The 23,522-nt window shown below is 40.4% G+C and overlaps 1 protein-coding gene across 1 annotated transcript in view; it reads left to right on the forward strand.

The window, feature by feature from the left end:
- Window positions 1–23,522, forward strand: part of LOC139765298 (WD repeat-containing protein 17-like) — a 446,388-nt gene that overhangs the window by 33,046 nt on the left and 389,820 nt on the right. Inside the window, exons 3-4 of the mRNA XM_071692684.1 lie at window positions 12,727–12,850; window positions 13,594–13,700. Coding sequence (XP_071548785.1) covers window positions 12,727–12,850; window positions 13,594–13,700 — 231 coding nt within the window. The remainder of the gene's footprint in view (window positions 1–12,726; window positions 12,851–13,593; window positions 13,701–23,522) is intronic.

A 23,522-nucleotide genomic window follows, 5' to 3' on the forward strand; every position in this document is an offset into this window, starting at 1 on the left:
GATGTGGCAGTTGAGGGTATAATTCTTTGTACGGGGGTTTTTTTTTTTGTACAGTGTTTTTTAAAAGGGAAAATTTGGGGGGAAGGCTTTTTAGATTTGTGTGTTTAAAATAGGATTGGTGATTGGGAAAAATCTGGTTTAAAAAGGAGGGATTTACAAAAAGAAAAAACATATGAAAGTAGGAGAGAGGGCCCTTTTTGAGGGGGGGCGTTTTTTTTAAAAAGTACGGTTCATTGATGGGGCATTTTTTTTGGAAAAAAAGAGATTTTTGGGGTTCTTAATGTGCTAGGAGGGCAGCTGGGGGGGGGATTAGTTTAATTGTCTTGTGGAGGCAAATTTTGAAAAAAATTTGTAGAGGTTTTCAGAAAAGAAAAAGAGAAAATTTTGGGGTTTGGGAAGGGGAGTTTTTTTAAAGTGAGAGTAAGTGAGCTTAGGAAGGAGACTTGGTGGGGAAAGTACCAGGAGAGTTTGAGTGCAGAAGGGGCCAAAAAGGTGAGAGCAAATGACTAAATGGAGTGGGAGGGGAAAGGGGACATATTAGGGAAGCAGGGGATGGCCTCCACAAAGATCCCTTGGGGGATGAAAGGTGGGAGGGGGGGCCAGATTAGAAAGGGAATTTTTAGTGAGGGGTGGGAAAAAGAAGTAAGTGAAAGAGAAGAGAGAGGTGTTTGGAGGGATTTTTGCGGGGGGAAGTAGTGCGGGATGATGGGAGATGTTTTAAAAGAACGAGGGGCAGGGGGGTTGGGAAGAAAAAGGGTTTGCAAGGGGTGAAAATGGGAAAAAAATTGAGAGTTGGGGAAAAGAAAAATCTTTTAAATTTTTGGGGGGGGGGTTTTAAAAAGTTTTTTGGGGAAGGGAAAGGTTGGTAGAGTGCAAAGACAAGAGAACAAATGGGATTTTTTCGGTAAGGGGGCCCTTTAAATGGGGAAAGGGGAAAAATTTAAAACAAGTAGGGGTTTGAAATGAGTTTTTTTGAAGGTTTGTTAAATGTTTTTGGAGGAAAAGAATGGCGGGGATATCGGGGTTTTTTTTGGGTTTTGGGGTGGTTTTTGCAAAGTGAGAGGGTCAGGGAGAAGAGGGGGGTAAAAGATAAAAGGTGTAAAAGTTTTTGCAAAAAAACGAAAACTGGAAACGGCGGTTTTGGTTTTTGCGGGGAATTTATTTAAAAAAATCCCCCCTTTTTTTCAATAATTTTAAAAAAAGACTAATCTCAAATTCCTTTTAAAACAAAAATTTAAATAATTTAAATTACGGGGCCTTTAAGTTTTTTAAAGAAACCCGGGGGAAAATTAAAATTTTTGGGGGGGCCCCTTGGTTGAAAAGGGGGTTAAAGGAAAATTTGTAGGGGGGAAGGCATCAGATTAGGGAAGAGCTGTGTGGCTTCAGAATTGGTAGAGGATGTGTGGATCAGGTGTTTGATTTGAAGAATGTATGTGAGAAATATTTGGAAAAACAGATGGATTTGTATGTAGCATTTATGGATCTGGAGAAGGCATATGCTAGGGTTGATAGAGATGGTTTGTGGAAGGTCTTAAGAGTATATGATGCAGGAGGTAAGTTGCTAGAAGCAGTGAAAAGTTTTTCCCAAGGATGTAAGGCATGTGTACAAGTAGGAAGAGAGGAAAGTGACTGGTTCCTAGTGAATGTCAGTTTGCAGCAGGGGTGTGTGATGTCTCCATGTTTGTTTAATTTTTTTGTTGATGGGGTTGTTAGGGAGGTGAATGCAAGAGTTTTGGAGAGAGAGGCAAGTATGCAGTCCATTGTGGATAAGAGGGCTTGGGAAGTGAGTCAGTTGCTGTTCACTGATGATACAGTGCTGATCGCTGATTCGTGTGAGAAACTGCAGAAGTTAGTGACTGAGTTAGGTAAAGTGTGTGAAAGAAGAAAGCTGAGAGTAAATATGAATTTGAGCAAGGTTATTAGGTTCAGTAGGGTTGAGGGACAAGTGAATTAGGAGATAAGTTTGAATGGAGAAAATCTGGAGGAAGTGAAGTGTTTTGGATATCTGGGAGTGAATTTATAAGTGGTTAGGTCCATGGAAGCAGAAGTGAGTCATGGTGAGGGAGGGGACGAAGGTTCTGGGAGCTTTGAAGAATGTGTGGAAGGCAAGAACGTTATCTGAGAGAGCAAAAATGGGTATGTTTGAAGGAATAGTGGTTTTAACAATGTTATTTGGTTTCAAGGCATGGGCTATAGATAGGGTTGTGCAGAGGATGGTGGATGTGTTGGAAATGAAATATTTGAGGATAATGTGTGGTGTGAGGTGGTTTGATTGAGAAAGTAATGAAAGGGTAAGAGAGATGTGTGATAATAAAAAGTGTGGTGGAGAGAGCAGAAGAGGGTGTGTTGAAATGGTTTTGACGCATGGAGAGAATGAGTGAGGAAAGATTGACAAAGAGGATATGTGGGTCAGAGGTAGAGGGAATGAGGAGAAGCTGGAGACCAAATTGGAGGTGGAAGGATGGAGTGAAAAAGATTTTGAGGGATTGGGGCCTGAACATACACTAGGGTGAAAGGCGTGCAAGGAATAGAGTGAATTGGAACGATATGGTATACCGGGGTTGACTTGCTGTCAGTGGATTGAACCAGGGCACGTGAAGTGTCTGGGGTAAACCATGAAAAGTTTCGTGGGGCCTGGATGTGGAAAGGGAGCTGTGGTCTCAGTGCATTACACATGACAGCTTGAGACTGAGTGTGAAAGAATATTTCCTTTTTTGTCTTTTCCTAGCACTACCTCATGGTAGGGGGGATGCTATTTCTTGTGTGGCGGGGTGGCGACAGGAATGGATGAAGGCAGCAAGTATGAATATGTACATGTGTATATATGTATATGTCTGTGTATGTATATGTGTGTATCCATTGAAATATATAGGTATGTATATGTGCGTGTGTGGGCATGTATGTATATACATGTGTATGTGGGTGGGATGAGCCATTCTTTCATCTGTTTCCTGTGGTGTGGTGTAGCACCAGAAATAGATGAAGAAAAACAAGTATGAATATGTACGTATGTATATATGTATACACATTACCCGCATGTCATAGAAGATGACTAAAGGGGATGGGAGTGGGGGGCTAGAAACCCTCCCCTCCTTGTATCTTAACTTTCTAAGAGAGGAAACAGAAGTCACACAATTAGTGCTTATTTTCTTTGAAGGTTAAGATTAGGGTGTCTAAATGTGTGTGGATGTAACCAAGATGAGGAAAAAGGAGAGATAGGTAGTATGTTTGAGGAAAGGAACCTGGATGTTTTAGCTCTGAGTGAAAAGAGGCTCAAGAGTAAATGGGAAGAGTGGTTTGGGAATGTTTTGGGAGTAAAGTCAAGGGTTGGTGAGAGGACAAGAGCAAAGGAAGGAGTAGCACTACTCCTGAAACAGGAGTTGTGGGAGTATGTGTTAGACTGTAAGAAAGTAAACTCTAGTCTGATATGGGTAAAACTGAAAGTGGATGGAGAGAGATGGGTGATTGTTGGTATGTATGCACCTGGGCTTGAGAAGAAAGATCATGAGAGGCAAGTGTTTTGGGAGCAGCTGAGTGAATGTATTAGCAGTTTTGATGCACGAGACCAGATTACAGTGATAGGTGATTTGAATGCAAAGGTAAGGAATGTGGCAGCTGAGGGAATATTTAGTGTACATGTAGTGTTCAGTATCATAAATGGAAATGGTGAAGAGCTTGTAGATTTGTGTGCTGAAAAAGGACCGATGATTGGGAATACCAGGTTTATAAAGAGAGATATACATAAGTATACATATGGAAGTAGGAGAGATGGCCAGAGAGCATTATTGGATTATGTGTTGATAGGCGTGTGATAGAGAGACATTTGGATGTTAATGTGTTGAGAGGTGCAACTGGAGGGATGTCTGATCATTATCTTGTGGAGGCAAAGGTGAAGATTTGTAGAGGTTTTCAGAAAAGAAGAGAGAATGTTGGGGTGAAAAGATTGGTGAGAGTAAGTGAGCTTGGGAAGGAGACTTGTGTGAGGAAGTACCCGGAGATACTGAGTGCAGAATGGAATAAAGTGAGAGCAAAGGATGTAAGGGGAGTGGGGGAGGAATGGGATGTATTTAGGGAAGCAGTGATGGCTTGCGCAAAAGATGCTTGTGGCATGAGAAGAGTGGGAGGCGGGCAGATTAGAGGGGGTAGTGAAGAAGTAAGATTATCTGTGAAAGAGATGGTAGAGGCATTTGGACGATTTTTGAGGTGTGTGAGGTCAGAGGGTCAGGGAGAATGATTTGGTAAACAGATAAGAGGTAGTGAAAGCTTTGTGGAAAATGAAAGCCAGCAAGGTGGCAGGTTTGGATGGTATTGCAGTGGAATTTATTAAAAAATGGGGTGACTGTATTGTTAACTGGTTGGTGAGGATATTCACTGTATGCTTGTCTCATGATGAAGTGCCTGAGGATTGGCAGAATGCATGCATAGTGCTATTGTACAAGGGCAAAGAGGATAAAGGTGAGTGTTAAAATTACAGAGGTATAAGTTTGTTGAGTATTCCTGGGAAATTATACTGGAGGGTATTGATTGAGAGGGTGAAGGCATATACAGAACATCAGATTGGGGAAGAGCAGTGTAGTTTCAGAAGTGGTAGAGAATGTGTGGATCAGGTGTTTGCTTTGAAGAATGTATGTGAGAAATACTTAGAAAAACAAATGGATTTGTATGTAGCATTTATGGATCTGGAGAAGGCATATGATAGAGTTGATGGAGATGCTCTGTGGAAGGTATTAAGAGTATATGGTGTGGGAGGCAAGTTGTTAAAAGCAGTGAAATTTTTTATCAATGAAGGAAGGCACGTGTACAAGTAGGAAGAGGGGAAAGTGACTGGTTCTCAGTGAATGTAGGTTTGCAGCAGGGGTGTGTGATGTCTCCATGGTTGTTTAATTTGTTTATGGATGGTGTTGTTAGGGAGGTGAATGCAAGAGTTTTGGAGAGAGGGGCAAGTATGCTGTCTGTTGTGGATGAGAGAGCTTGGGAAGTGAGTCAGTTGTTGTTTGCTGATGATACAGCGCTGGTGGCTGATTCGTGTGAGAAACTGCAGAAGCTGGTGACTGAGTTTGGTAAAGTGTGTGAAAGAAGAAAGTTAAGAGTAAATGTGAATAAGAGCAAGGTTATTAGGTACAGTAGGGTTGAGGGACATGTAAATTGGGAGGTAAGTTTGAATGGAGAAAGTGAAGTGTTTTAGATATCTGGGAGTGGAATTGGCAGCGGATGGAACCATGGAAGCGGAAGTGTTTCATAGGGTGGGGGAGGAGGTGAATGTTCTGGGAGCGTTGAAGAATGAGTGGAAGTCATGAACATTATCTCGGAAAGCAAAAATGGGTATGTTTGAAGGAATAGTGGTTCCAACAATGTTATATGGTTGTGAGGCGTGGGCTATAGATAGAGTTGTGCGGAGGAGGGTGGATGTGCTGGAAATGAGATGTTTGAGGACAATATGTGGTGTGAGGTAGTTTGATCAAGTAAGTAATAATAGGGTAAGAGAGATGTGTGGTAATAAAAAGAGTGTGGTTGAGAGAGCAGAAGAGGGTGTTTTGAAATGGTTTGGTCACATGGAGAGGATGAGTGAGGAAAGATTGACCAAGAGGATATATGTTTCAGAGATGGAAGGAATGAGGAGAAGTGGGAAACCAAATTGGAGGTGGAAAGATGGAGTGAAAATTTTGAGTGATCGGGGCCTGAACATGCAGGAGGGTGAAAGGCGTGCAAGGAATAAAGTGAATTGGAAGGTTGTGGTATACTGGGGTCGATGTGCTGTCAATGGATTGAACGAGGGCATGTGAAGCGTCTGGGGTAAACCATGGAAAGTTCTGTGGGGCCTGGATGTGGAAAGGGAGCTGTGGTTTTGGTGCATTATACATGACAGCTAGAGACTGAGTGTGAACGAATGTGGCCTTTGTTGTCTCTTCCTAGCGCTATCTCACACAGACACTGTGGGAGGGGATTTGTTATTTCATGTGTGGCAGGGTGGTGATGGGAATGAATAAAGGCAGACAGTGTGAATTATGTACATGTGTATATATGTATGTGTCTGTGTGAGTATATATATGTATACATTGAGATGTATAGGTATGTATATTTGCGTGTGTGGACGTGTATGTATATATATGTGTATGTGGGTGGGTTGGGCCATTTTCTTTAGTCTGTTTTCTTGCGCTACCTCGCTAACTCGGGAGATAGTGACAAAATAGACTAAATAAATAGATAGTTGGTAAATGGGCAGTGCCTGGAGTAAATGAGAACGGAAGTTATCTTGTGGTTAATTGTGCTGAGAGGGGTTTATTCCATGTAAGCACCTTTTTTCAGCACAAGATGATCCATTGATATATATGGAAGAGGAATGATGGAAGAGAAGAGCAAAAGGTTTTCATTGACCATGTGGCAGTGGATAAAAGATTGAGAAAGGCCATGTTAGATGCTAGAGTAGTGAGAGGATTCTTTGGAGACCAACCATTTCATGGTTCTTGTGAGGATGAGGATCAGGGAGAAGTGGAGGTATGGTGTAAGGACGTATGAAGGGATGAAAGTGTTGGCAAACGAGAAGATGAATCAGAGAAAATGCAGAGAGGAGTATGAAAGGAAGGTAACTGAAAGGTTAGTTGGAAGTGCAGTGAATGTAGGAATGCAGCCATATTTGAATGAGGTGTTTAAAATGTTTAGAGAAATACTAATAATTGTAGAATTAGTAGTTGGATACAAAGTAGTGAGATATGGAAATAAAAATGGCAATGCATGGTGGATAGAAGAGATTGGAAATGCTGTAGAAGGGAAGAAAAAGGCATATGGTATAGATTGCTTGATAGGAATGTACCACTGGTAGTTCAGCAAAGGAGGAGGGAAGAACACAAATTATGTAAGTGGAATGTTAAGATGCTGATAGAGCAAAGCAAAGAAAGAGCAGATGAAGAAGAGGAAAGCAAAGAAAGAGCAGATGAAGATTTTGGAGGGAGGTTAATTGAAAAGTTTCAGGATCATAAGAAACTATACTGGAAGGAGGTGAAAAAGGAAAGTGGTGGATGTAAGAGTGGAAATGTTGATGTGAAAGGTAAGGAAGAAGAGGTGCTGAATCAAAAGGAGGAAAAGGAGGAAGTGAAAGGAAGGTGGAAAGAGTATTTCAAAGAATTGATCAATGTGGAAGAAGGGGAGGCAGTATCTGTTACATGCATGAGTATGGAGGATGGAACAAAGAGGATACAAGTGTGAGAGCCTATAGCAAAAAGGGAGGTAAGATAGGCAATTATAAGGCTGAAGGTAGGAAAGACACTTGGAGTGGATGGGATTATGGCTGAAATGCTGAAGCATTGAAGAGAAAGTGTGATGCAATGGATGTATCATATGTAATTTAGCATGGAAACAGAAAGTTGTGCCTAAGGGTTAGGTGAAAACTATTATTGTTCCTTTATTCAAAGGGAAAGGTGTGAAGGATGTATGAAGCAATTATAGGGGAATAAGTCTGTTAAGTATTATTTATTTATTTTGCTTTGTCACTGTCTCCCGCATTTGCGAGGTAGCGCAAGGAAACAGACAAAAGAATGGCCCAACCCACCCACATACACATGTATATACATACACGTCCACACACGCAAATATACATACCTATATATCTCAACGTATACATATATATACACACATAGATATATACATTTTTTTTTTTCATACTATTCGCTATTTCCCGCGATAGCGAGGTAGCATTAAGAACAGAGGACTGGGCCTTTGAGGGAATATCCTCACCTGGCCCTCTTCTCTGTTCCTTCTTTTGGAAAATTAAAAAAAAAATAAATATATGCACATATACGTAATTCACACTGTCTGCCTTTATTCATTCCCATTGCCACCTCGCCACACATGAAATAACAACCCCCTCCCCCCTCATGTGTGTGAGGTAGCGCTGGAAAAAGACAACAAAGGCCCCATTCATTCACACTCATTCTCTAGCTGTCATGTAATAATGCACCGAAACCACAGCTCCCTTTCCACATCCAGGCCCCACAGAACTTTCCATGGTTTACCCCAGACGCTTCACATGCCCTGGTTCAATCCATTGACACTATGTTGATCCCGGTATACCACATCGTTCCAATTCACTCTTATTTCTTGCACGCCTTTCACCCTCCTGCATGTTCAGGCCCCAATCACTCAAAATCTATTTCACTCCATCTTTCCACCTCCAATTTGGTCTCCCACTTCTCCTCGTTCCCTCCACCTCTGACACATATATCCTCTTTGTCAATCTTTCCTCACTCATTCTCTCCATGTGACCAAACCATTTCAAAACACCCTCTTCTGCTCTCTCAAACACACTCTTTTTATTTCCACACATCTCTCTTACCTTATCATTACTTACTCAATCAAACCACCTCACACCACATATTGTCCTCAAACATCTCATTTCCAGCACATCCACCCTCCTGTGCACAACTCTATCCATAGCCCATGCCTCACAACCATACAACATTGTTGGAACCACTATTCCTTCAAACATACCCATTTTTGCTTTCGGAGATAATGTTCTCAACTTCCACACATTCTTCAAGGCTCCCAGGATTTTCGCCCCCTCCCCCACCCTATGATTCACTTCGGCTTCCATGGTTTCATCCGCTGCCATGGAATACAAAGGGAGTGAATTGTGGAGTGGTAGAATATGTGAAATGCAATACTTTGAAATGGTTTAGGCATATGAAAAGAATGCATGACTTGGAATTTACAAGGAGAGTGTATGATAGTACAATTAAAAGGATTGCTGGGTGTGAGTAGAAGACCACCTGTGACATGGGCAAATTGGGCGGAAGAATACTGGAGGGAGACAAATAGTGGGAAAATGCATGGCATGGCGTATGTGAGGGATTCATGTAAAGACAGGGATAAGTGGAGGCTATTTTGCCATGTTCACCCCTTGATGGGAGTTCCTGAAGGGAACGGGCATCTGAGATAAAGGTAGATTGATAGTAAGTAGAAATTTGTGATTAACACAGTTCTTCCATAGTACAGTTGGAGAGTTTAACATACCAGTATCTAAGTGGGAGAAATCCCTTTTCAGTAGTTCAGGATGCAGATTCTACCTAAATTTGCTTAATAGTTCCCTAATCCAATTAGTTGAGAAACCTACTCTATTTATCTATCCATCACTGTATATATTTAATGCCTGTTCCCTTCAGGAATTCCCTTAAGGGGGTACCCACGGCAAAAGAGTCTCCATAACTGATGAACTGCAGTGTCTTTAGTGCCTCCCCTTAACAGGTCACTGGCAGAGGGCACTCTCTCACAGTGTTTTCTGAGGCTCCTTCCTTATGTTACTACCAATGTCATCTACCTAATTTGTCCATGTTATGTTCCAACCTGCTGCTTCTACCTAATGTTCCCATCTACTGCTTCTACCACATGCTCCTGTCTAATGTTCCTACCTGCTACTTCTTTCTATACCATTTTGCCAAAAGGCAGGGCTAACTCATAGCACACACTGTAGGAATATTCAGTGTTACAGAGAATGAGTTGTTTGAGTTAGGTGTTTTTAGGTGTTTTATATGACAAGGAGAGATTTTACATTTGTGGACAGAATGCCAGTAAACCATGTGGTTGAGGCAGAGGAGTGCATCTTGACAACGACTGAAGTCCTGGCTTGCCTGCTTCTTGGCTGCCTACCAACTACTACCAACCAAGAAACCTACTTGCAGTGAGAATATATTATATTTAGTTCCAACTACAAATGAGGATCTTATTAATAATGATGAAGATGGAGAAAAATTTGGCAAAAGTGATCATCGATAAATTGATTTTGAAGGCATTTTCAATACTGCATGTAATGTTTGTCATCATGAAAGTCACAAAAACATCAGATTTTAGACTTGCAAATTTTAATGATCTTCACACTGCTCTTGACAGGCAAATCTAAGATGTTATGGCCAATGAAAATGACATGAATGTAGCTTGAAAAAATTTCATTATAACTTGCAAAGCAGTTGAGGGAATGCATGTGCCAATGCATAGTAGACTGTTTCATTCTAAAATGAAGGTAGAGTACATCATAGAAATTTGTGTTGATAAAGTCAGAGATTTATACAACACATCAAAAATCAACATTAAGCATACATTACAGAAAATAGCAAAAAAGACCCTAAGGAGCTTTATAGCGAGATATTACCCAGTCAGTTGGTTTGTTAACTACAGAAAACAGTGACTTAGTTCAAGACAATAATTTTTATGCGTCTATATTTATGAATGAATATGCAAATCATGTCCTGGAACCAGTTTCATTGATAAGAGAGGTGAATGTTTAGCAGCTAATTGACATAAAAGTTGAAGATTGGTATCGTTAAAAAGAATGAGAGCAAATAAAATAGCAGGCTTCAATAAGTTCTGTTTGAGGGCAATGAAAAAGGTGAAAAATGACTGCTTGTTTCAATAAGTCACTTGGTATGGGAAAAGTTTCAGAGGAATGGAAATGTAAAACTGATATTCAAAATAGTTAATAAATCACTTCTTGGAAATTATCATCCAGTTAACATATGTAGTTGAAAAACTTATGGACACCATCATTCAAGAAATTTTTTTAAAGCATTTAGAAGACCACCACTTAATGATTTTCAGTATGGTTTTCAACAAAATCACTGAATGTCTGACAGATTGAATAGATTTTTTGTGATATAATCAACATATTGGATGAAAGTAAAGCAATAAATGTCTTTTATCAAGATTTTCAAAAGCCATTTGATAATGTTCCCCATCAAAAGTTACTAGCAAAAGTTGTCACATGGTATTGTTAGGGTTGTACTTCGGTGGATAGGAAATTGGTTGACTCGCCAAAAATAGAGAGTTGCGATTAATGTTCATAACCTCAGCATGGTTAGACACAACATGTGGTGTGCTCCGTCTTGGGACCAGGTGTCTTTCTCATATATTTCTCATATATATCAAAGATATGGGCTGCACTGTTAGATATCAAAATTTTCAGATAAGCTGGGAAATGAATTTGCAATTGGCCTTCAATGCCTGCAGCTGGGTTCATAGGTGACCCGTTAATTTTGATATCAGTGGCAAAAACGAAAAGGTAAGCTACAGTATGAATTTTGTTGAACAGCAAAAGGTAAATGAGAAAAAAGACTTGGGCATTATACTTTCTGCCAAGTAAGCAGTTTGTAGAAGGAACAAAAAGAGCAAACAAGATTCTTGAAATCATAGGTAGGGCATTTTGATGTAAGTCTGTGGAAATCATCCTTACTCTTTATGGTTCACTTGAGCATCACCATTTTGAATATTGTTTTCAGTGTTAGTCATTTTACTGAAAAAAATTCAGGCAGAATGGAGAGAGTACAGTATTGCGCTGCCAGAATGAGTCCTGGATGGAGAAACAAATCCTATGTGAGCTGACTTAACTGGAGTCCTTTTAGCTTAGAAACAAGAAGGATAAGAGATGTTCTAATACAGGTATTCAAGATTATCAAAGGCTTTATTTAATAATCTTGATCTAACAAGCTACTTAAGACTTGATTCTTCTGATTTCTCTCATCATGGATACAAACTCATGGGCAAATGTGAGATGTACTTTTTCTTCAACAGAATTGTTAACACATGGAATGATTTACCAGTAAGAGTGGTTGAAAGCAGTCTTATAGACATGTATAAGAATGGACCTGATAAAAATTTCAAGTCCTTGACTAACATTATTTGTGCCTCCTTAATCACACTGAGTTTGCAGGTTTTTCTTTTGGAGTTATCAGTATGCCTCTGTACTTTTACCATATTAATCTGTGAGTTTCTGATATCTTCCACTACCACAAACAGTCTTGAAAAGACGCAGTGGTCTGTTGCTGTTTGAATACCTTTGTGTTCCTTTGTATAAATAGTCATTCCCTTAGTCTTTTCTTTATCACAGAAATTGCATCTAGCAATTCTTTAACCTCCACCAGTATTTAAGTGAGCGTTTCTTCTATCCCTGATTTCTTTTTTCGTATGATCTTTATACATTCCAAAGTTAAAGATTTGCATCTATCAACCTCCTGGTTTAATATCCTCTAATTTTGGTGCCACCCACTTTTTAATTAAGATCACCCATTTTGATTAATCATCCTCTCTGTCTTTTGCTTTCTCTACAATCTCCTTATTTGCTGAGAAACACTAATGCTGAAAGCTTTGCATTTTTCTAAACATTTCATTTACCTGTGGTCCATCTCAAACAGTACATATTCTCCTATCCACAGCTACACTCAATATTCTGAGTATCTCCATTACAATATTTCCAGGCTCTTATCCCCCTCCATCAGTCATCATAATCTGAGTGTTTTGACCAGCCATAGCAACTGCTTCTTCTCCTCCATGCCCACTACTTGGAATAGTTTCAGTAGCTTATGTTATAAGCATTTCCTGTTCTTCAACAGTCCCTATGACATTTAGAATGGTCCCTTCTGACCTTCCTTGCTCTTTTATCTTTCAATTTTTTTTCTTTGGTTATGCACTTTCTGATTCCTCTCAACTGATGGAAATCTGTTTTCATGATCATTTACTCTAATCTTTAATTCCCTGAGTTCTTCTCTTATCTCATGATACCTTTCATGATATTTAATTTGATTTCTCAGTTTCTGTATTTCCCCTACTGTTTGTGTGTATATGTAGATGCAACATTTTCTCATTTATGAGTATGAGGTCTGTATATGAAATATTTTCTTGATGCGACTCAAACATGATTGTAATCATAGAGTACAAAGTTATGATCACATCTTTGTATCCCTGCAGGGGCGGCATGTTACAGCAGTTGTCGCTTCTAGCTGCTGGTGCCCAGCCTTGGCATCATGACATCTGTACTGTTCATTCCCGACGCTTTGCCTATGCTGCAACTCTTGCAATATATGTGTATGAGGTGAGTTTGTAGAATATTGGTAATGTAACTAAGGCTTTTTATGATTTTGTTCTACTTTTCTATATCTTATGTGCCCTCTCTTCATATACAGCAAAGGGGTGTATGCAAAATTTACATAGTCAAAGGATCCTCCATCAAAATGCCAAGTTTGAATATAGTTCCCCATTCTAGTTTTGCATCTTACGTATGGATTTCCCCTCAAATGTACTTTTACTCAGCTCACTTGGTTAGACTTTTTCAGAATGTCTTTCAGTGTACATTTTCTCTTTTCGTACATACTCCCTCCTCACCAAATTGTGTATCTTCTTCTCCCCACATCACACAGTAGATGTTGTGGTTAAATGATTAGGGATCAAGCCATAGATTTCAAGGTTTGCTGCTTATGAAAATTTTCTTATTATAAAATTTGTGCTTGATTCTTCACTACATTTCTTTTTCATCAGAGGCTTATTCTCTTGATATTTATCACATAGATACTTTTGTTCAAGTAATCATTAGCAGTCAGAGTTACAGTGAGGTTCTTGGAGAAGTTTCATTTCATAAATTGGATCTCAGTCAATATTGGGAACAGATTCTTCTCTTCAAAAAGTTTTAAAACTAGGACAGAATCTTTTTTATTTTTTCAATGTTTGAATTAATGCATTCTAGTTGTATACACCTTGAAGAAATGCATTGTAAGTTTTTAATTATTTATACATGGAAGTTTTTCTTTGTTGCATAGAATTCATATTAACATTTTACAGGTTGAGGCAGGGAGTTGTCAGTGGCAACTGTTCAGCATCCTAGCCGACCACCGCAAGACAATAACCTCTCTTGACTGGCACCCATGCAATGATGACTTACTAGCTAGGTTAGACAACTGTTTTTAATATGTGATCCTTTATTTTATATCAGAAGTTTACAAGGTTGAACTAAATTATTAACATTTAAACTACTTTACTGTCATTCTTTTGATATCACAGGGTTTTCATATTTTGAGGTGAAGTTAAGGTTTAAGATTAGTTGCTAAAACATTTCCCTAGCAAACAAATACAGTAACTTGTCAGTTATTAACACTTCTAAAATGAAATGCTGTCTTATCTGCAAGGTAATATTAGAGAAAGAGTATAGAGTATCTTTATTTCTAAAATCTATAAACTACCAATATGTTTGGAGCACATTTAAAATTACCATTTGTATGGAGCATGAGTTTTCAGCATATGATATCATCAAATGTTTATGAATGCTTTATATAGTGTATATTCAACAACATTACAACCATTAACATTTGAACCTACAGCAGTTGTACTCTAGTCTCAGTTATCTGGACCTCACTCATCCAGACCTTTGGATGAAACAAACATAAAATTTTTCTGCTTGCATGGAATAGATTGAAATAGAGCAATGTGGAATACACAGGGGTGACATATTGTCATTGAACCGAACCAGGGCATTTCATGAAGTACCTGGGGAAAACCATGTTAAGGTCTGTGAGGCCTTTTTATGGATAGGGGGCTGTGGTTTTGATGCATAAAATATGGCAGCTTAAGAATGGATGTGAGGGATTGCCTTTTCTTCATGTGTTCCTGTTGCTACCTTGCTAATGCAGAAAATTGTGAACAAGTCTGAAAAATGAAAGAAAAGATATCTGAGCAACTGTGGTGTATACCAGTTGATCGAGGTTCATGTGGTTTGGATTGCAAAACTAGATGGAATTTTCCATATCAGTCTCTCTTACTGTTCATGCAGTACAATACACCACAGAAATTTTATTAGTGAATGCAGAAACTTATGAGTCTGTGTTCACATGAAGTTCTTTGATACATTTGTCTGTCAGACAATTAGCTTGGCATGGGAGAGTCATATAATGTACTTGTCTTGGCATGTGTTGATGACTTTTCTAAAGGACTGGACTCGAACATCAACATCTTTGAACATGATGATTTCATTTTCAATTTCAGTTTCAAAAGGCTTTGCTCTCAAGAGAAAAGAGACCCCCTTCTAAGTTGTTGAGAGAATTAAAGAATGATGAAGCCTATTATCTAACAAGGGGTCTTATGTAAACTACAAAGGTGGCTTGATAATTGGCTGCTGAAATTATTCTACATGGTTAATGATTTTTTCACTCTAACAGCCACTTCAGTGTTGCCTAACTTATGTGACACTGCTCATTGCTAGTCAGGCTCAGCTCTCTTGATGTCTTTTATGTATAAATCATTTCTTCTCATTTTCATTTTATCAGTACAACTATAGGGCCTGGATATGGATAGGAAGCTGGGGTTTCAGTGCATAACACATTACAGCTAGAGAACGGATGTGAGTGGATGTGGCCTTTCTTCATCTGTTCCTGGCACTACCATGCTAACTTGGGAAATGGCGATTAAGTATGAAAGAAAGAAACATTTTTCTTTTATGTTACCTATTTGCAATAACCTATTTGTAGTATACAGGGAGGGAGTTTTACACTGGTGGGGCCTTATCTCATGAACACTTTCTACTGTCATACAGTTCTTAAATTTACAGTCCCGGCAGAGAAAAACTGGCGTGCCGTACTTACAGTGTGATACAACAATGAAAATATCAATAAACAAGATAAAGAGGTACTCACACACACACACACACACACACACACACACACACACACACACACACCAGTACTTTGTATGATGTTCCTTGACCTTAATACAATCCTAAAGGTGGTTGCGAACAGATGCTGCAAGATGATAAAGGTATGTGGGGTTGAGGTTGTCCCAAATATCTTGGATGGCGGCCTGGCGCTTAGGAATGTAGGATGTATCCCACCCACACGAGTGTGTCTTTATAATCGACCACAAGTTCTCAATAGAGTTATATGATGTATCCCACCCACACAAGTGTGTATTTATAATCGACCACAAGTTCTCAATAGAGTTAAAGTCAAGTGAGTATCCTGGCCAGTCTTGAATGTATGTCACACTACAAAATGCAAACCAATCATGTATTACTTTGGCAGTGTGGCACAGTGCACCATCTTGCATAAAGATATTAGAACCAGAGTTCTCTAAACAGTCAGGTAATTCATCACACAACAGCTCCAGGTATCAATACTGATTCATAGTCACATTTCGAGGTAAAAACACAAGACTTCCAACACCATTATAGCCAAAAGCCCCCCAAAGCATTAAAGATTCCGAAAATGTTACAGTTGCTTGAATGTACTTAGGGTTGTACGGGTCACTACCTGGCCTCCAGTACACTTTGCCTCTACAGCTGCCAGTAACATCAAATGTATCCTCATCAGACAGCAACACTTTCTTCCACTTCTCGTCATCCCACTACAAATATTTCCTGGCAAGCGTGAGTCTGTTCTGACAGAAGCAGTTTCTTGCAAGGCATACACCTCTTGAATTTCAAGTCATCATGAAACCAGCTAGGAATAGTATGCACAGACTCCTAACCAAGTAGCCTAGGATTATCTTTAATTGTCATGCTGAAATACATGGATTCTTGTCTACTTGATGTTGGATAATCTTCAGAGTGCATTGGCAAAAATGATACGAGGTCATCCAGGTTGTTTCTTCAGGATAGGAATGTCAGTGCCACCACCATCAACGAAACACTTTGTCCATCTTTGCACACTTCGTAGTGCCAACTTTGTAGTTCCAGTTAATTCTTTATTACACTTCCCCGCATTGCACAAGGCTACAGTAGTAGCAATATCCTCTTTAGACAAGTCCTTAGGGCCAGGCATTGCAGCACAAACCCACCACAAAGCACATGTGGATAGGGTAAAAACACAGATAGCAGGGGAACTACAGAAAAAACATCCACTCACCACAATATCTCCAGGCAGACTGACTTGTCACCTGTTGCTACCCTGGGGGCCCCCAACCATCAATGTTCACGATTTGCCCCAGTGATTTTCAACATTTCAGAGTCATGTTTTGGGGATATGATATGGATGGGCAAAAAATACTGGCATGGTCCTATCATGCCAATTTTTTCTGCTGCCAGGACTGTTTGTATGCCATTGGCATTAACCATGACCTCAGTCAGTCTCTTCTATTCATCCACCACTTATTTTTTTTTTTTTTTATTATACTTTGTCGCTGTCTCCCGCGTTTGCGAGGTAGCGCAAGGAAACAGACGAAAGAAATGGCCCAACCCCCCCCCATACACATGTATATACATACGCCCACACACGCAAATATACATACCTACACAGCTTTCCATGGTTTACCCCAGACGCTTCACATGCCTTGATTCAATCCACTGACAGCACATCAACCCCGGTATACCACATCGCTCCAATTCACTCTATTCCTTGCCCTCCTTTCACCCTCCTGCATGTTCAGGCCCCGATCACACAAAATCTTTTTCACTCCATCTTTCCACCTCCAATTTGGTCTCCCTCTTCTCCTTGTTCCCTCCACCTCCGACACATATATCCTCTTGGTCAATCTTTCCTCACTCATCCTCTCCATATGCCCAAACCACTTCAAAACACCCTCTTCTGCTCTCTCAACCACGCTCTTTTTATTTCCACACATCTCTCTTACCCTTACGTTGCTCACTCGATCAAACCACCTCACACCACACATTGTCCTCAAACATCTCATTTCCAGCACATCCATCCTCCTGCGCACAACTCTATCCATAGCCCACGCCTCGCAACCATACAACATTGTTGGAACCACTATTCCTTCAAACATACCCATTTTTGCTTTCCGAGATAATGTTCTCGACTTCCACACATTCTTCAAGGCCCCCAGGATTTTTGCCCCCTCCCCCACCCTATGATCCACCTCCGCTTCCATGGTTCCATCCGCTGCCAGATCCACTCCCAGATATCTAAAACACTTCACTTCCTCCAGCCTTTCTCCATTCAAACTCACCTCCCAATTGACTTGACCCTCAACCCTACTGTACCTAATAACCTTGCTCTTATTCACATTTACTCTTAACTTTCTTCTTCCACACACTTTTCCAAACTCAGTCACCAGCTTCTGCAGTTTCTCACATGAATCAGCCACCAGCGCTGTATCATCAGCGAACAACAACTGACTCACTTCCCAAGCTCTCTCATCCCCAACAGACTTCATACTTGCCCCTCTTTCCAAAACTCTTGCATTTACCTCCCTAACAACCCCATCCATAAACAAATTAAACAACCATGGAGACATCACACACCCCTGCCGCAAACCTACATTCACTGAGAACCAATCACTTTCCTCTCTTCCTACACGTACACATGCCTTACATCCTCGATAAAAACTTTTCACTGCTTCTAACAACTTTCCTCCCACACCATATATTCTTAATACCTTCCACAGAGCATCTCTATCAACTCTATCATATGCCTTCTCCAGATCCATAAATGCTACATACAAATCCATTTGCTTTTCTAAGTATTTCTCACATACATTCTTCAAAGCAAACACCTGATCCACACATCCTCTACCACTTCTGAAACCACACTGCTCTTCCCCAATCTGATGCTCGGTACATGCCTTCACCCTCTCAATCAATACCCTCCCATATAATTTACCAGGAATACTCAACAAACTTATACCTCTGTGATTTGAGCACTCACTCTTATCCCCTTAGCCTTTGTACAATGGCACTATGCACGCATTCCGCCAATCCTCAGGCACCTCACCATGAGTCATACATACATTAAATAACCTTACCAACCAGTCAACAATACAGTCACCCCCTTTTTTAATAAATTCCACTGCAATACCATCCAAACCTGCTGCCTTGCCGGCTTTCATCTTCCGCAAAGCTTTCACTACCTCTTCTCTGTTTACCAAATCATTTTCCCTAACCCTCTCACTTTGCACACCACCTCGACCAAAACACCCTATATCTGCCACTCTATCATCAAACACATTCAACAAACCTTCAAAATACTCACTCCATCTCCTTCTCACATCACCACTACTTGTTATCACCTCCCCATTTGCGCCCTTCACTGAAGTTCCCATTTGCTCCCTTGTCTTACGCACTTTATTTACCTCCTTCCAGAACATCTTTTTATTCTCCCTAAAATTTAATGATACTCTCTCACCCCAACTCTCATTTGCCCTTTTTTTCACCTCTTGCACCTTTCTCTTGACCTCCTGTCTCTTTCTTTTATACTTCTCCCACTCAATTGCATTTTTTCCCTGCAAAAATCGTCCAAATGCCTCTCTCTTCTCTTTCACTAATACTCTTACTTCTTCATCCCACCTCCCACTCTTCTCATGCCACAAGCATCTTTTGCGCAATCCATCACTGATTCCCTAAATACATCCCATTCCTCCCCCACTCCCCTTACTTCCATTGTTCTCACCTTTTTCCATTCTGTACTCAGTCTCTCCTGGTACTTCCTCACACAGGTCTCCTTCTCAAGCTCACTTACTCTCACCACCCTCTTCACCCCAACATTCACTCTTCTTTTCCGAAAACCCATACAAATCTTCACCTTAGCCTCCACAAGATAATGATCAGACATCCCTCCAGTTGCACCTCTCAGCACATTAACATCCAAAAGTCTCTCTTTCGCACGCCTGTCAATTAACACGTAATCCAATAATGCTCTCTGGCCATCTCTCCTACTTACATAAGTATACTTATGTATATCGCGCTTTTTAAACCAGGTATTCCCAATCATCAGTCCTTTTTCAGCACATAAATCTACAAGCTCTTCACCATTTCCATTTACAACACTGAACACCCCATGTATACCAATTATTCCCTCAACTGCCACATTACTCACCTTTGCATTCAAATCACCCATCACTATAACCCGGTCTCGTGCATCAAAACCACTAACACACTCATTCAGCTGCTCCCAAAACACTTGCCTCTCATGATCTTTCTTCTCATGCCCGGGTGCATATGCACCAATAATCACCCACCTCTCTCCATCAACTTTCAGTTTTACCCATATTAATCGAGAATTTACTTTCTTACATTCTATCACATACTCCCACAACTCCTGTTTCAGGAGTATCCACCACTTGTATCTTATAAAAGTATTTCTTTATATCCTTACTTACAGTTTCTTGCTTAATTTTATGTTATACCCTCTGGTTGCTCTATCCATACATTTCTCAAAGGACTGTCCACTATCCTTGTCATTGACATCTTTTAAAACTTAAAAGTTATGATCAGGTCATTCTCAGTCTTCTCTCACCCAGGTTTGGAAAATTTAAATCCTAGGACTTTTCTGTATACTTAGCTCTCTTAATTCTGATACCATCTTTGTTGCCCTTCTCTGTCTATCTATCTATCTATATCTCTGATGCCTGTTCTAACTGTAACTCCCTTAAGGGGTTTGCCACAATGATAGTCTCTATAACTAGTGAACTCCAGTGCTGCATCCTAGCCTGTATGCCTTATCCTTAACAGGCCACTGACAGAGGGCAACTCTAGTGCATTGTTTGCAGAGGCTCCTACCTAATGTGCCTACTGACTACTTCTACCTAATGCTCCTTTTCACTACTTCTACCCATACTCCTGCCTAAATGTTCCTCCCTACTGCTCATATCTACTACTCCTATCATTCTGCCAAAAGGTAGGGCTAGCTCATATTGCTCACTGCAGGGAAATCTAGTTATGGAGAATGAGTTGTGTGAGTTAAGTGTTGTCAAGTGTTATGTATGACAAGAAAAATTGTACATTTGTGGACAGAATGTCCTTTAATGAACATTCTTTATGAGCTCTTTGTGCTTTCTTAAATGTGGTGAGCTAGAGACTATCAACAAATGTGGCCTTTTTTTGTCTGTTTTCCTGGCACTACCCTTCTGATGGAGGGGGTAGTGATGCTGTTCAACCTGCTGCAGTGTGGTGCTGGGAATGGATGAAGGCAAGCGAGTAGGAATATATACATGTGTATATATATGTATATGGTTGTATTTGTGTATGCATATGTGTGCATGTGTTTATATATTGATATATACTTATATGGAGGAAGTGAAGTGTTTTAGATATCTGGGAGTGGATTTGGCAGCGGATGGAACCATGGAAGCAAGAGTGAATCATAGGGTTGGGGGAGGGGGCGAAAATTCTGGGAGCCTTGAAAAATGTGTGGAAGTCGAGAACATTGTCTCGGAAAGCAAAAATGGGTATGTTTGAAGGAATAGTGGTTCCAACAATGTTGTATGGTTGCGAGGCGTGGGCTATGGATAGAGTTGTATGCAGGAGGGTGGATGTGCTGGAAATGAAATGTTTGAAGACAATATGTGGTGTGAGGTGGTTTGATCGAGTAAATAATGTAAGGGTAAGAGAGATGTGTGGTAATAAAAAGAGTGTGGTTGAGAGAGCAGAAGAGGGTGTTTTGAAATGGTTTGGTCACATGGAGAGAATGAGTGAGGAAAGATTGACCAAGAGGATATATGTGTCAGAGGTGGAGGGAACGAGGAGAAGTGGGAGACCAAATTGGAGGTGGAAAGATGGAGTGAAAAAGATTTTGAGTGATCAGGGCCTGCACTTGCAGGAGGGTGAAAGGCATGCAAGGAATAGAGTGAATTGGAACGATGTGGTATATCGGGGTCGACATGCTGTCAATGGATTGAACCAGGGCATGTGAAGCGTCTGAGGTAAACCATGGACAGTTCTGTGGGGCCTGGATGTGGAAAGGGAGTTGTGGTTTCGGTGCATTATTACATGACGGCTAGAGACTGAGTGTGAACGAATGGGGCCTTTGTTGTCTTTCCTAGTGCTACCTCGCACACATGAGGGGGAAGGGGGTTGATTATTCCATGTGTGGCGAGGTGGCGATGGGAATGAATAAAGGCAGACAGTATGAATCATGTACATGTGTATATATGTATATGTCTGTGTGTATATATATGTATACATTGAGATGTATAGGTATGTTTATATGCGTGTGTGGACGTGTATGTATATACATGAGTATGTGGGTGGGTTGGGCCATTCTTTCGTCTGTTTCCTTGTGCTACTTCGCTAACGCTGGAGACAGCGACAAAGCAAAATAATAAAAAATATATGTATGTATATGTATGTGTATGAGCGTGTCTGTATATGTGTGTATATGAGTGGATGGATCTTTCTTTGTCTGTTTCCAGGCACTACCTCGCTGATGCAGGAAACAGTGATCAAGTATAGCAATAGAATATATATTTGTATATTTAGTCTCTTGCTTCTCCTTGTACCCTCCTCCTCTGACACATATATCCTCTCAGTCAATCTTTCCTCTCATTCATGTGACCAAACCATTTCAATACACCCTTTTCTGCTCTCTCAACCACACTCTTTTTATTACCACACATCTCTTTCACCCTTTTATTACTTACTTGATCAAACCACCTCACACCACACACTGTCCTCAAACATCCCATTTCCAACACATCCACCCTCCTCCATACAGCCCTATCTATAGCCCATGCCTCGCAACCACATAACATTGTTAAAACTATTATTCCTTCAAACATACCCATTTTTGCTCTCATAGATAACATCCTCTCCTTTCGCACATTCTTCAACGCTCCTAGAACTTCGCACCCTCCCCCACCCTGTGACTCACTTCCGCTTCCATGGTTCCATCTGTTGCTAAGTCCATTCCCAGATATCTAAAGGACCTCACTTCCAGTTTTTCTCCATTCAAACATACATCCCAGTTATCTTGTCCCTCACCCCTACTGAACCTATTAACCTTGATCTTATTCACATTTCCTCTCAGCTTTCACTTTTCACACACTTTTCCAAACTCAGTCACCAACCTCTTCAGTTTCTCACTCGAATCAGCCACTAGATCTGTATCTTCGTTAAACAACAACTGACTCACTTCCCAGGCCCTCTCATCCACAACAGACTGCATACTCCCCCCTCTTTCTAAAACTTCCATTTGCCTCCCTAACTGCTCCATCCATAAACAAATTAAACCACCATGAGGACATCACACACCCCTGCTGCAGACCAACTTTCACCGGTAACCAATCACTCTCCTCTCTTCCTACTCATACACTTGCCTTACATCCATGATAAAGACTTTTTACTGTTTCTAGCAGTTTACCTTCCACACCATATATTCTTAGAACCTTCCACAAAGAATCTTTATGCACCCTGTCATATGCCTTCATATTCTTAGAACCTTCCACAAAGAATCTTTATGCACCCTGTCATATGCCTTCTCCATATCCATAGATGCTGCATACAAAACCATCTGTTTTTCTAAGTGATTCTCACATACATTCTTTAAAGCAAACGCCTGATCTACACATCCTCTACCACTTCTGAAGACACATTGCTCTACCCCAATCTGATGCTCTGTGCATGCCTTCACCCTCTCAGTCAACACCCACCCATTTTATTTCCCATGAATATTCAACAAACTTATACCTCTGTGGTTTGAACACTCACCTTTATCCCCTTTGCCTTTGTGCAGTGGCACTGTGTATGCATTCCGGCAATCCTCAGGCACTTCACCATGGTCGATACATACAATCAACAACAAAGTCACCTCCTTCTTTAATAAATTTGACTGCTATACCATCCAGACCCATCGCATTGCCTGATTTCATCTTCTGCAAAGATTTTACTACCTCTTCTCTCTTCAATAAATTATTTACCCCGACCCTCTCACTTTGCACACCACCTCGACCAAAATAATCCATGTCTGCCACTCTATCATCAAACACATTCATCAAACCTTCAAAATACTCACTTCATCTCCTTCTCACTCCATCTTTCTCTTTTATCACATCCC

This window comes from Panulirus ornatus, chromosome 53, assembly GCF_036320965.1.
Source record: "Panulirus ornatus isolate Po-2019 chromosome 53, ASM3632096v1, whole genome shotgun sequence".
NCBI classification, from domain to species: Eukaryota; Metazoa; Arthropoda; class Malacostraca; order Decapoda; family Palinuridae; genus Panulirus; species Panulirus ornatus.